This window comes from Lathamus discolor, chromosome W, assembly GCF_037157495.1.
Source record: "Lathamus discolor isolate bLatDis1 chromosome W, bLatDis1.hap1, whole genome shotgun sequence".
Classification (NCBI taxonomy): domain Eukaryota; kingdom Metazoa; phylum Chordata; class Aves; order Psittaciformes; family Psittacidae; genus Lathamus; species Lathamus discolor.
This window is the reverse complement of record NC_088908.1, coordinates 25,543,147-25,558,326: the sequence shown is the minus strand read 5'-3', so window position 1 is coordinate 25,558,326 and position 15,180 is coordinate 25,543,147. Positions and strand designations below refer to the sequence as shown.

At 46.4% G+C, this 15,180-nt stretch overlaps 1 protein-coding gene across 3 annotated transcripts in view; it reads right to left on the bottom strand.

Annotated features, from left to right (window-relative positions):
* Positions 1 to 15,180, bottom strand: part of LOC136004192 (guanine nucleotide-binding protein G(o) subunit alpha) — a 224,010-nt gene that overhangs the window by 17,301 nt on the left and 191,529 nt on the right. For all 3 annotated transcript variants that reach the window (XM_065660471.1, XM_065660470.1, XM_065660472.1), the window contains 2 exons: positions 5,204 to 5,332; positions 4,292 to 4,421 (listed from right to left, as the gene is read on the bottom strand). In XM_065660471.1, coding sequence (XP_065516543.1) covers positions 4,292 to 4,421; positions 5,204 to 5,332 — 259 coding nt within the window. The remainder of the gene's footprint in view (positions 1 to 4,291; positions 4,422 to 5,203; positions 5,333 to 15,180) is intronic.

Sequence of the window (15,180 nt, the reverse complement as noted above, 5' to 3'; positions counted from 1 at the left end):
TCTGCTAGGAGGCATTAAAAATTACACTTCTCATAGTTTTATATGGAATCATAGAATAGTTAGGGTTGGAAAGGACCTCAAGATCATCTAGTTCCAACCCCCCTGCCATATGAAGTGATATAAATTATTTCACCTGCTTTTGGGCCCATTATGCTGCTTTTCCTTACTTTATGTTGGGTCTATCATTAAGGGAAGTGCTCTTGAAACACTGGCTTCTTAATGTCATTTCCTATTTCAAAATCAGTATTTTAAATCCTTACGCCTACAAATATCCCCAAAGGAAAGCAGCCCCACCAGCCACATTACAGAGGACTAACCATTAAAAGCCCAGTTAACTTTTCCTGTGCAGAACAAGAATTGCTTATCACCGAGTTCAGATGTCACTACACAATCGTGTTCCCATCACTGATGTGAAGGTCAGATAGTTTTCTGCTGAGCATGAGGGAGAAAGGATGCTGCAGTCAAGACTCTGCCCAGGCAGAAACACACTCATAAAACCCATCTTTTTTTTTCACCAGAGCGTGGGAGGAGACTTGGTTATTTGTGCCACACACAGTTGATTCAATCTTTTTTGCTCTCCTTGGTGATTAAGTGCTAACTAGCACATGAACTATAAGGGCATTGATGGCTATCCTAAGCACACAAACTCCATATCCACCCTCCTGCTTATATTGCCTAAGATGCCCAAGCCATTTTCACTGGCTTTTTCACTCCTAAGGCAATTTCTAAGTGCTGTAATTCAATTTTCCTTGCTCATTGAAAGTAGAGAGAGCACGCTAACCAGGTCATGCAATGAAATATTAACCAACAGACCAAGGGTCACTATCACAGCACCTTCAACCTATCCCATGATCAGCAATGGGGACACAAACAATACTTGCATGTCTTGGCTAGATGTGGATGACCTAAATAGCTCAGTTTCAGAGGCATAAATGTGCAGCATGAACATCTCCCTCTCTTGCCATGACTCCTTTGAATTTGCGAGGAAAACACCAAAGAGGATAGTCCCAGTTCCTGTGATAGGACCCATACCATTGCTGTCTTTTTTAAAATTCCATTAGGAATTCCAGTTAGAAGGAGCAATGCAAATCTACCTTTGTTAATTGTCTTCTCCAGTTTTACTGATTATGACTGCTGTCCCTCTCTCCTCCCAGATTACAGGTCTGAGGCTTTTCTTCCTGTAACCTCAGCTTACAAAACATGAAGGTAAGTCATAAATGAGACAAAATAGCTTTGTTATGCAAAGACATAGTCCATGGAGTTGTTCAGGAGAGGAACCGTGTTAGCAGGGAGGAAACAGAATGCTTAGGGGTTCACCTGGGAGAGGGCCAGAGCCTGGGAGTTTTCCACCTGTGCTGGGGATATCATAGGGCAGATAAGATCTGACCCCATCATTTTTCCTGTTTGAATTGGACTTGCTCGGGGTTGTTTATCTGGGTTAGGTAGAGGCGTCCTGCAGGTGCAGTGGTGCTGATGCTGAATCTTTTCCCTGTTTGCGCCGAGTGTGTAAGTAAGTGAACAGCAGCTGCCTCTGCCCTCCTGTTGCTCAGCATCCCCAGAAAAGCTTTGTGAAAAGGGATTGAAATAGCAAGCAAATGTCAGTGCTGTGCCAAAGCAGTGCAAGTCTGCTTTCCTGATGCAAAAGGAAAGTTGGAGATGTATAAATCCCAGTTTTATGCAGCAGGGCACTTCATGGGGGAGGCCGAGCTGACACCCTGCCTGTCATCAGAGTGGTGCTGGGTGACAAACAGTCACTGGTAGAACTCAGCTTCCCCAGGAGAGATGCTATAACCTCCACTTCAGAGGAGCTGAGTTCAGGTTGATATTTAAAAATGGCATTGGCATTCAGGCCCTTCCATCTTGTGTTCTGTGGCTTTGAATCACAGCTCTGGCACCCAAAGGTGACCAGTATTAAAGGCTACTTTTGGCTTCACTGTTTGGGTGTCACAGCCCAAGTTATACCTACTGTTCACCTTGCTCCCTGCTCATATCACAGCTTAGCTCCCTGCCTCCTGGGTCTGCCCTCTCTCTGTGTATTCTTCTTTATCTCCTGGGTGTGTTTCTCCTGCTCAGCTGCAGAGCTCTATGGCATTGAGCTAATGGCTGGGTTTTCCAAATCATGTCAGATTTTAGTTCCTTCCCAGTAAATCATACAGGACTGAGCATCCCTGAACATATCAGGGCCAGGGTCAGAGGGAGGTGACAACTGAGGATTATAAATAAATGGACATAAGAGGGTGTAGGGTGTCTCAGTCAGTCTGGAGTCATGATGTTAATATCAGCATGAATTCTGGGTTCAATACAACCCAAACAACCAGGTGACTTCATCAGTTTACTAGAGCTCATAAACCTGGCTCAAAGAGCCTAGAAACCACAGCTCCCCCTCCCCCAGCCTTTTTGGGACAAGGCAACTGATACCTAACAGCAGTCTTTCACAGAATCACAGAATCCCAAGGGTTGGAAGGGACCTCAAAAGATCATCTAGTCCAACCCCCCTGCAAGAGCAGGGTAACCTACAGTACATCACACAGGAACTTGTCCAGGCGGGCCTTGAATATCTCCAGTGTAGGAGACTCCACAACCCCCCTGGGCAACCTGTTCCAGTGCTCTATCACTCTTACAGTAAAGAAGTTCTTCCTGATGTTAACGTGGAACTTCCTATGCTCCAGTTTACACCCATTGCCCCTTGTCCTATCACTGGATATCACTGAAAAAAGCCTAGCTCCATCATCCTGACACCCACCCTTTACATATTTGTAAACATTGATGAGGTCACCCCTCAGTCTCCTCTTCTCCAAGCTAAAGAGACCCAGCTCCCTCAGCCTCTCCTCATAAGGGAGATGTTCCACTCCCTTAATCATCTTTGTGGCTCTGCGCTGGACTCCTTCAAGCAATTCCCTGTCCTTCTTGAACAGAGGGGCCCAGAACTGGACGCAATATTCCAGATGCGGCCTCACCAAGGCTGAGTAGAGGGGGAGGAGAACCTCTCTTGACCTACTAACCACACCCTTTCTAATGCACCCTAAGATGCCATTTGCCTTCTTGGCCACAAGAGCACATTGCTGGCTCATGGTCATCCTCCTATCCACCAGGACCCCCAGGTCCCTTTCCCCTTCGCTACTTTCCAGCAGGTCACCCCCCAACCTGTACTGGTACATGGGGTTGTTCTTCCCCAGATGCAAGACTCTACACTTGCCCTTGTTAAATTTCATCAAGTTTCTCCCCGCCCAACTCTCCAGCCTGTCCAGGTCTCGCTGAATGGCAGCACAGCCTTCTGGTGTGTCAGCCACTCCTCCCAGTTTTGTGTCATCAGCGAACTTGCTGAGGGTGCACTCAGTTCCCTCATCCAGGTCATTGATGAAAATATTAAACAGCACCGGTCCCAGCACCGACCCCTGAGGGACTCCACTAGTCACAGACCTCCAGCTAGATTCTGCGCCATTCCCTTGATTCCTTCCTCATCAACAGCTTTCTGCAAGCCTGACATCTTCAGCAGCAGGAGAATAGAGTCCCAGAGAGACAGCCAGGAGTGAGCCCTCCATGCTGCCACAGATTGTGCATAGATAAAATCATTAACAAGTCCGAGTATGGCCTCCAATTCCTTTTTAGTTAAATAAAGGCAACTAGGTGCTTGCCACACTCATCATTAGTCCCAAAAGCATGGCCAAAATACACTAATGAGTCTTCTTACATCCCTTCTGTGTATTTAATTCACTTGTATTAATTACACTCTAATACCAGGGAGCACACGGGTCCTTGCTAGCTTTATTTCCAGATGGTATTTTGAGCCTAATGTCACAGTAGGAAGTCATAAAAGCTCTCCTAGATCAAATTACCTGAGGAATCAAACAGCTCCAGTCTCACTCTGTAGCCTGAAGAAATAGGTTAAATTCCTAGCCCAAGCCTGCCTTGGGTGTGCATGGCCGTCCTGCACCTCTGCACCATGATGCAACTGCTTCCTGAACATTTGTTTTAAGAGCCCACTTGTATCTCCTTTTTCTGGATACAGGGTCCTGTTAACACCTTTTGAAAACACACAGGTCAGCTAGAAAGGAGAGATAAAATACTCAACTTTACCAGTGCAAGGAAGCATTACCTGGGCATGCAAACTTGGTTTTGAAGAGCGTGGAGAAGGACACATCTCCCCAGGATTTCAGTTTCAAGGGGGAGTGACTGACAAAAGCACATTACTTCGGCACCCCAGTGAGCATTCAGTGATCTCTGAGTAGTTACTGGCTATGCAATATTCCATAAAGAAGTGTTTGGGCCTCCAAGACCTGGTTAGACTCACCGTGGTTTCATCTTCATGGAGCACCTGGTCATAGCCACTCAGCGCAACACAGAAAATGATCGCTGTGACGTCCTCAAAGCAGTGAATCCACTTCTTGCGTTCTGACCGCTGGCCCCCAACATCAAAGAGCCTATGGCACAAGAGAGGACCATCAGTGCCTGCTCTTTCTTAGTTACAAGGAAACTTTAGCATTCTTGGAATTTCATAGAATCACAGAATGGACCTTAAGATCATCTAGTTCCAACCCCCTGCCACGGGCAGGGACACCTTCCACTAGACCAGGTTGCTCCAAGCCCTGTCCAACCCGGCCTTGAACACTGCCAGGGATGGAGCATACTGTTTCTAGACGGCTCCAAACACAAAGCAACAGGTCTTTCACCACCTCCAAGGAGGACCAGGAGGAGCAGTTACAGCAAAGGATGTGGGGATCTGTGGGATAACCTCAGCAGTGTGCTGTGTCCCAAATGGTCTGCAGAGGTGGAGACTGCATGCTCTTGAGCTTTATATGCTCTGAATACTGTTTGTGAGTGGCTTTCTGCCTTTATGCCCTCTTCTCTCTACTGGCTGGCATCATGAAGGTCAATACAAAGCATGTGACTGACCCACTTTAGAGAAAAGATTTGGCCAAATATTTTTATGAGGCTTGATCAGACTTGAGGGGGTCAATCTTGTCTTATATCTCCCAACAAAGAGGTGCCATTTGGGTTAGAAGAAGCTACCATGAGCTCCCATCTTAAAGGCAGTGATTTTCAAGACAGGATCATAGTGTTGACCCTCCAAAACGCTGTGCCTTCTGCAGTGGGAGCCATCCATGCATTAACCAGCAGTTTAACAACTTCTCCTTTGGGAACCATGGGGAAACTCTGTGACAAATAGATGCACTGAAAATTTACTGTGCAGTTTTAGACTAACCTGAAGTGGAGGTTTTTAAATGTGAAGTGGGTTTCTACAATGCCAGTTGTTTTGACCCTGGTTCGGAGTATATCCTGCTCTGTGGGCTGGTAGTCTGCAGCTCCAATTCGATCTAAGCTGTCTAGGTAACTAAGAGAAAAAGTGAAAAGAAAACAGATAAGACACACATTAATCTTTGTTAATCTCTGATGAATACTTCTGCTTCCTATTAATCTTCTTCAATCTCATTTTTCATGGCTTAATGTATTGTTGTAAATCCTATTCTTATGAAAAACAAACCCCACTAACCTACGCATAAAATCCAATAGTGAAGTGAAAGCAGGAAATTAAGTGTGCATGTGTTGTGAGCCCTGATTGCAATCTATGAAAATACACAGCTGTAATATTACTTGTTATTTTTATTCCCTGACAGATGAAGGTCCCAATCTGTCCACTGTGCTGGATTCTGTACACATACGCTTTTCTGCAAGGGTTTATTCAGATAAGAGGTTGGAGCATATAGGTCTCACTCCCAGAACAGACAGGTTGAGTTACCTTTGGGAGATGCCTGTCTCTCTGCTGGGAAGGGAGGGAGACTTGGCGGTTTGCTTTGAGGAGATGCCTTGCTTTCAGTCAGCTCAGATGAAGGGAGATGAATCTGCCTGAGTGAGTCACTGCTTCAGTTCGAAACCCAGCATAGGGCTGGGACTGCAGGAGATGCAACACTTGGACAAAATCCAGGAGCCTGATTAGATGGTAGTAATCTGGGAGTATAAATTGTTTTTTCAGGGGGGACTAGAGGGGAGATTTAGCTTTCTAACACACTTGGATATTTTTTAAAAATTTACCCTTATTCTGCTCTAGGTTTAAAATCTATGAATATCGGCAATGCCTCCATACACTGAAACTTTGGGTAGAAAGTCCTGTCTTTCAGCATGAAATGCTTTTGTAGAGGAACCCAACAACTGTGCACGTATGACCACAATCCAATTTTTTATCCCCATTCAAGACAATTTTTCAAAACAACTCAGCCCAGATAAATATAATTTATAAAGAAAAGAGGAATTTGGATTACAATTTAATATGAATTATAAACACAAAGCTGCACCACACAGTAAAGTCTTTCTCATCACCATCGAGCTGCACACAGACACTCCAGTTCCTCTTAGAGGGGGTTTGATGTGCACTACAGGGCCTAAATGCCTACCTTTAGCCCCAGGAGCATAAATCTAATGCACATGAGAGGCTTTCAACATACTGTGAACATAATAAAGCAGGTCTGTGCATGAGCAGTGGTCTTGCCCTTCGATCTCTGTGCTCCTGTCAGTGTGTACATCACCCAAAGGGACAACAGGACAGGAGGTGACACACCAAGGTGTATTTTTAATACAGTGTAGCTCTAGTCCTGATGAGTTAGTTCCCCAATCACACCAACATGGTAGCAAGCACACTTCTCCCTGTTCCTTGCCAAAGCTTGGCCTGAAGGCGATGACCTGTTTTGCTGCTGAAGATGCTTTCCCTGGTGCATCAGAAAGCAGGAAAAAACTTCCCATTTGTGTCCTGGAGGGAGTGCTCTGAGCCAGGGCTCTGGATCTGGATGCCTGGTGTGCTGGGGCCATGCAATCTTCTACTCAAGAAAACTCATTGCCAGTGGCTTTCATACCTACCCTGCTAGCCGGGAAACACAGACAACCAAACTCTATGCTAAGGTGAAAATCAAACCTCACCCTAAATTTTTGCTAAAGAATTGCAAGAATCACATCACCCAGAGAAAAGTATTTAAGCTAAATGGGCTTATTTTTGTTTCAAGCATTTAAAGCCATTGTGGCTTTGTGACAGATGCTCCTTTAATAGCCTTATGATGGGCCCTGGATGGATGAATGTGGCTTTATTTGAAATCAGATCCTCCGCTGTGATGCTGAAGCCATGAGCACTCATCTATTCATAACTGGTGTCAAGTCCTGTTATTTAAGAGGCAACTGTATTTCTTCACATGTCCCTGCAGACCAAGGCAGCTCTGCAGTGCTGTTATTCAGAGATCCAGGCTCTCTATCCTCATTTTCTCCATCTTCATTTTCTGCATTTTCCTATCATTCACCTCTCTTCAATTTAACATTCCCTAATAATTATTCTTGCCTTTGAGATCCTCCTTTAACGCTGGGAGTGCAGCAAATGAAGAAATCAACTGCAAACTGGTCAAAGGATTCAGCACCACAACAGCACAGTGATAGAGGAGTTTGTTACTGGAATTGCTGCCTTCAACCTGCAATGATGTGCTTGTGAACAGCAGCATCCTTTGAACCCCAGGCCATGCGCTAGGATATCAGGGGGTTCTCACTCTCATGGCATGCACAGCCTACAGCTCTTCCACATGGCATTCCCCTTGGCTGCCTAACAACAAATTAGCTGCATACAACCTGGATCTGAGGCTTGAAAAGCCTCACCTCCCTTTGTGTCCTTGTCCATGGAGGTGATGCCTGTCTCCACTTGAGTTACTCTGGGAGATCAGAGGTTTGGGGGAACTGATGCAGCCTGTCAGCCTCTCAACAGGGCAGGATGATAGCGATAGAGGGAGGACAGCTGAGAAGTATCCATCCCATCCACCCTCTCCTCCCTGACAGCACCCAGCTTCCAGACTCAGATGGGATATCTCCATAGGAACCTTGGCTGGTGAGCTTCTAACATCTATCTGGGTAAGGGCACTGCTTCCCAGTGCTTAACCTGTGCAGTGACAGAGGAATACTCAGTATCCCCAATACTGTCCGGGCTTCAGGTGAGATAAGCCGTGCGAGTCCAGTGCCTCAGAATCACTCCCATGTCAAAGCCTCCAGCCCAGCTGCTGGGCACCCCAGCTCCAACACCTTTTCTGTTAACTCCCCTCTTTATCTCTTTCCTCATGTCTACTCTTTTCCTCATGTCTAGTCTTCTCCACCATTCTCCATGTATTTCTCAATTACTTATATTCTTTCAGTTGCCTGGGTCTGCTTTTTGTCTGTTCATGGTAGTCTCAATGAGGGTCAACCACCCATTTCTATGAAGGTATACAACATTTTCAGTGCTGGTTTTGAGGCTGCATTTCAAAACTGTTTACTCCTCTGGCTGCTCTCCCTGGAATTTCTACCATCTCAGGCTGCAGTGGATAATTTTTCCTCCTGTAGGTGAGCTGGACCCAATCAGTGCATGCTCCCTATGAAGCTCAGCTGGAGGAGTGTGCCATAGCACAGCTGCCACGCTAACATCCAGATGAGGGAATGGGAAGCTCTGGTAGGCTGCTGTTTGGATGCTGGGCTAATTTTAGCTGCTGCTTGTTCTCCTTGGTTCCTTCTGGAGGTATCTCCAAGGCCTTATCAGAGGGCTGGTGCTTCCTGCCCATGCTGCTTGGAAGGACCTGCTGGTCTGCTGGGTGTAAGCTTGAGCTGGTGGAGGACAGGATGTGCTGGGGGTACCACCTCTTTGGGAACAGGGAAACCCAAGTGTGGACAAATTACTACATATGGTGTTGAATGACAGCATTCCCTTTGAACCACAAATCTAATGGCCAAATTGTTGCTGGAGATAATTAGTTGTCGCAGTCAACAGGCTCATGATGCATAATCCCCTCAGGAAGTGGTATCTGTTTAACCAGCAGAAATAAGAGCACTTTGTAGTCCATGGAGTGAGCACTCATCTCTCTCCCTGATGTGTCATCTTCATTGCAAGTGGTGACATCAGAGCTCCTTCCACTTCCCAGCTCTGGGGTTTGTCCACTGGAGTGGAGGCATATCTGAAATGACACATCAGCTCTTATTTGAAGCCTGCCTTGCCCAGGGCTTGCAGGGGTTAAAATAAGCTGAAGAAAGGCTAGGTTTTTGAGTACATGAATAAGCCTCTAGCATTTACACTCCTGAGCCAAGCAGCTCCATTACTACTTATGTCTTTTATCTTAAATGTTTTGTTTTGAAGCAGATTGCAGGTTTGAGTCACTCAGTTTATCAGTCTCAGGGAGGTGAATCCCAACTATATTATGCTGCTAAAGCAAAAATACACAAGAAACAGCATTTCCCAAAACCAGTGGGAGGAGCCCATCAAACTGAGGCCATGGAAGGCAGATGCTCTGTAAGGACTAGCTGGTACTGAGTATTTTCACGCAGTAATATTGAAAATAAGGAGTAAATGTAGTTTCTTGTGCCTTCATTTGCATGTGGTAGCAGCACTGTTGATGCCAGAGACATTGCGTGGAGAAAGGGCTGCTGTCTGAGTTATCCCATGGGAACAGACTGGCAGCAGCCTACATGCAGTGTGTGGAGGAGGACCTCTCCCCAGGCACTCTGCTACCGTGGGAACCTTCTCTCAGGATTGCACTGCCTATGACAAAGGCTCTGCCAGCTGCTTTCTTGGATGAAGAAGTGTAGTTGAGGCTGCAGGCTGTGGTCAAAGCTGGATACCTGTGGCAAAGCTCACACAGATGCACATTCACATCTGTTGAGGTTAATGGCAATCAAATGATTAAACAATGGTTGGGCTTTTCTTGCCTCAGAGGTGACACAATGGCAGTGGTTTTGCAGGCAGCATCCAGATTGCACTGCGCACACCTGAGGTGCTCACATCTTCAGCACTCCACAAGCCACGGTGCAGCAGCGGCCACAGCCTGTGTCTTGGTCTGAGGCAGGCAACGGAGTGGGAACTTCAGGGAACTTCAGGATAGCAAGCCAGGAGACAGCAGCATCTTCCCAAATGCTCCTCTGTCCTGCAGGTCCTGGCCTGTGTCCACGTCCCCTCTGTGAAGGAAAGGCCATAGGGATACCCCAGCCTTGTTTTATTGGCTTGCGTTGCATCTGGGTTATTTTTTACTCCATGTAAGAGATGCTAAAGTGTCCGCTCCAACATCGTGTCCTGGCAAATGATGAATTTTTAATCAAGGTTGTCATGAGCAGGATCCACCTCATCTAACTCTAGATGCTTATGTAAAGATATATCCTTCCTGATTCATGGATGGAAGGCTATCTGCATCTGAACTTAGCTTGTACCTTAGTTTCTTTCTTCCTTTCACCAGTGAACACACAGCTCAATATATATTTAGCATTAAACCCATTTAATATTTAGTGACTGTAGAGTAAGGATTGAGAGGATAAGCACTGGGCTTTAGGGAATGTCAATAGTGACTCTAAAACAGCATACTAAACTCTCGTATTATCTTTTACCAGAAGAGAAAACCCATGTGGATGCTGCTTCCCAAAGGTGTGCTACAGCTTGATATGGCTACCCAGGGCACCCAGAGGACGTGGCACCACAGTGTTTTTCCTGCAGATGCCATGCCCAGCTCTATCTGCTGTATTATTTTAGGGGAAAGGGAGAAATAAAACAGTCCACTCTCAGAACCCATCATTCATCCAGCACGCACAGTGAGTGATGCAACACGTTTTAAATAATCACCAGTTATAAAAGGCTTGAAAAGCAGCCAGGCATTACATCCCTTCAGAAATCAGTCCTCCCTAAGGGTGAGGAGCATGGAGTGTTCACATGTGCAAGGCCCTCCCATCCTCCTCACCTAAGCCAGAAAGCATTGTATGCTGCTCCTCGGGTGCTTCCAGGTGGGTTATGGCAGGCAGGAGGACCTTAGGGGATAAGGAATTCAGCTGAGGGTAAGAGCATCATCTGGTGTTTTCTGAGCCCAGCCCAGAGAATAGGAAGGCCTTGGGAATTCACTCCTGGACTTTGGGCAGCATATTTTGTTTTTCTGGCTGCATACCCCTCTCAGCCAGTCCTGCCTCAATGGGAATCACATAAATTACACAGCAGTCTCTGCTGTCCTGCTGCTGCTTCTGATGATAAATCTCATCTCATGTCCAACTAGATGAGATACTAGCATGGCCGCTCCCTGGTTTCCCTCCCCTAAATCCAACCATCAACAAGCCACTTCTGGTGCTTGCTTCTTGCAGGCTGCTAACAGCCTGCAGGAGTGATGGCCACCAGGCTGAGAGGTTACTGGGTTTATTTTACTGAATGAACTCTGCTGGATGCCCTGGATTTTCATTACTCTTCCTTGGGAAATGAGGAGGAATGTCCCTCCTATTAAAGGACCAAATCTTAATTCATTAAAATCTTAATTAAAGTGCCAAATCTTGACAGAAGGGATGCTACATTATGTTAAGGTTTTGGTTTTGTTATTTTTTTCCCTGCACTGAAGCAGAGCTGTGCAGGGCTTGTACATCAAGATCAACTTGACAAGTTGATATTAATAGTAATGATAGGCAGGAGGAATGAACAAAAGCAGGTTGGAGTTTAGCTGCCCTAGTTAGACTTACAGTTTTCCTGGGAAAGCAGATGTGGGCTTATCTTTCTGCAGTGAAATTTGAAAACTGGATGGGATGTAAGAGGGGATGATGAAGAATTTATTTTTTTTTAACATATTGGAGCCCTTACAGAAGAGAAAAACAGTGTGTTTGGATCAGATCAATGACTCACCTAGCTTAACTAGTGTCCAAGAGCAGATGTTGAGAGGAGTACAAATACAGGGCAAATATGCAGTACTAAGTTTTCCCAGCCTCCAGTACTTCAAATGGATAACGGAATTTCAAAGAGAAGGTTGATATCTTGCCCCTCAATGATTTTTCTTCCAGAAATCTGTCTAGTTGCTTTTTGAAGCAATGTAAACTAACAGCCACATCTGCGGCAAGGAATTTCCCAGCTCAGCTACCCTGTCTGTGAAAAACTGCCTCTTTGTGGCTTTTAAATTGCCACATCAGAGTTTAACTTTGTTAATCACCGTATGCCCACTGGGATGACACATGGATCAGGCTGTGCAAGGTCTTCTCTCCTGGTGGGCCTGCATGCAGGTGTCCTCTGTGCACCAGGACAGGCACAGGGGCTGAAGCAGAGGAAATCTCAACAGCTCCAGTCTAGCTCTTGCTTTATGTAAGTCTTCCTTCAGATGACCAGCCCTGAAGGACAGTAGGTGAGCTGGAGCAGGGGTGGGCATGGTGGGACTCAGCACCCTGGAAGCAAGCAGGATCTATGCCTAAACCTTTATGCAACAGAGCAAGTGGGTTTGATGTGGTGGGTTTGTTTCTCCAGGACTGCTGTTAGTGCTGTTAGAAACCTGCTGACAGTGGAGCTGATGGCTTTCTATACTGTAAAAGATAAAAAGAAAGCAGGAAAGAAAAGGAGGGGCTAAAAATAAGCTGTGGGGAGTTTGGGATAATGAAGGGCTTGTTCTGGGAAGGAGCCCTGATTAGAGGACTCAGACTCCACTCAGCCCAAACAGGAGAGATTTCAACAGCCCCAGCTCATCATGGCCCCACAGTGAGCACACTGGGCTCACCCCAAGGCTGGCCCACCCCAGCGCTCCTCACATCCCATGGCAGCTGGCTCGATTCAGCTCCAAGGCCATCTCGTGAGCTAGTTACTCAGAATTACTCCAACCCTGGAAAGTAGACACCACAGATGAAACCAGCCCCATGGACTTTAACCTTTTGATCAGCCACTGGCCATAGAGATTCATCAGGGTGTGCACGAAGGGCCAGGACATCTATTTACACACTTGTGGCATTAGGGGAAGTAGCATTAACATCTTAACATCTCCATTTCTAAGCTGGAAGGGAAAAAAAAAGAGAGCTGCAGTGTTTTTGTAGTGCTAGGCATCTGTCTGCAGCAGGGATAGCACTGGGGAGGGATTCAGATCTAATGCTACAAAAGAAAGCATTAGTTAATGAGACCTGTATTCTCAAATCAAGTTGCTAGAGGATGCCCATAGCTGGATGACAGCACAATTATGAGTAATGGGGTGGGAGCTGACTTCAATCAGGGGCCCTATTTATCCACTCACTGTGCTGAGGAAGACAGGTCTCTGGTAATGGAGTGGCAATCGTGTTTCTGGATCTTCCCATCTATCCATTTTCCTGACCTATTAGCAAGCTTTCAAATCCCTTTTAAGCATCCCTGCCAGAAACCATGGGTACCAAAGCCAGTGCTCTGTCGTGGACAGATGTGACACACAGCTAGCAAAAGCAAAATCTGGAAATTTTACCTGTGGCTGCATGCTAGAAATGTCTTAGTTATCCCAGACATAAATGGATCTCTTGGGCATGTAAAACCTGTGCTATGCAAATGGGCTTTCTGGTCCTTCTCAGAACCTGTCAGGCTGAGGCTCCTCTGAGAACAGCTTTCCTTGTGGTATTGCAGCATTTTGGTTTCAGTCCAGGCTGGATCCAGAAGCAGAAGACATGTAAGGGAAAATTCATGGAGTTTTCCATCCCTTTAGAAAACATTCAGCTGAATCATTGTTAGGAGGAGATCTGTTTGTCATATATCAAATTAGCTGGATTGTTTCCACCAGGAAATGCTGTCACCTGGGCCAGGCTGTGCTGGTGAGACATACTGCTGACCACCCACTTTTCCTTTCTCCCTTTTCTATGGGCATGAGCAACCTCAGAGAGGTCTGTAATTGTAGTCCCTGTCACCACACAACCACCCCCAGGAGGGTTATGCTCCTGCAGCCCACCAGACAACAGCTTGGCTTGTTCCCAGGTCTCTGCAGAAGTGGGCCTATCCCTATGTTCAGCTGAAGATGCATCAGGGATGTGTGCATGATAAAATCAGTTTGGGATACTCTGTACAGGACAGCTTGGCTGCAGAGCCAGTGTGGTGTCCTGGGTTCAGCTGTAACAGTTGGTTTTCTCCTTCTTAGTAGTTGTTGCAGTGCTGTGTTTTCAACTTTAGTCTGAGAACAATGCTGATAACACACCAATGTTTTTAGTTGTTGCTAAGTAATGCTTACTCTGATCAAGGACTATTCAGTCTCATGCCCTGCCAGTGAGGAGGGGCACAGGAAGATGGGAGGAAGCAGAGACAGGACACCTGACACAAACTAGCCAAAGGTGTATTCCATACCACAGCATGTCATGTCCAGTATATAAACTGGAGGGAGTTACCTGGAAGACTCAGATCGCTGCTCAGGTTGGGCTGGGTATCGGTCAGTGGGTGGTGAGCAATTGTATTGTGCATCACTTGTGTTTACTGTTTTCCTTTTCCCCTTTTAGTTTTATATTCTCTCCCCTTGTTTTTCCCCTTATCATTATTATTATTGGTGGTAGTAATAGTAGCTTTGTATGGTACCTTAGTTACTGGACTGTTCTTAACCTGTGAGATTTACATTCTTTCAATTCTGCTCCCCATCCCTCTGGGATCGGGGGGGGGAAAGGGGGGGGGGTAAGTGAGCAAGCAGCTGCGTGGTTCTGAGTTACCAGCTGGGCTTAAACCACAACATGTGTCTTTGCAGGAGATGAGCTGAGGACACCACCCCCAAGGCGTGTTCCTCCACGAGGGCTGGGGACAGATACTGTCCATGTACTTGAGGTTGTGCAGAGACCTTCCCCTATGTCCTGGGGACACATCACTGCCAGAAGCAGCCTCTGCTGTCTGCCCATGGACCTGCCAGTGACCATGTCTCTTGGGAGCTATCTGCAGGCCAAGGTGCTGCAATTAAGTCTGGCGGGCAAACCAGAAGTCCCAGTCTGCTCGGTGGGAGTACAGACTGACCCAGGAGCACTTCACTTATAATGGAAGCATGGAGTGGGCCCAGAGCAGCGTTAGGTCTGAAAAACATCAGTTCTTCCAAACAGTGTGGACTTTATTGCCAGTAACTGCTTTTGCTGAGCTTCCTCTTGGCTGCAGAAGGGGAGGAGAGCATCTCAAGCAGATGGCTGGTTAGACAAGCATCGAGCCCTTGCCCAACCCATGTTTCTGCACTCTCTGCTGCTGGAGCACCTCAACTCTTGCTGAGCATGATTGATGTGTCCTCCCAACCTCCCACTGGAGTGGGAAAATGCTATTAATCACACTTGCTTTAGGAGGAATAGAAGTATTAAGGGGATAGATGACTCGCCTGAGGACATGATGGGAAGGCGCTTGGAAGTCACTTTGGGTTCCCTAAATAGCAGTCAGGAGTTTTAACCACCAGACCTTTTGTGCTAGGTTCAGCAGTAGCAGTTATTTTTCTCCTTCTTAGTAGCTAGTGCAGT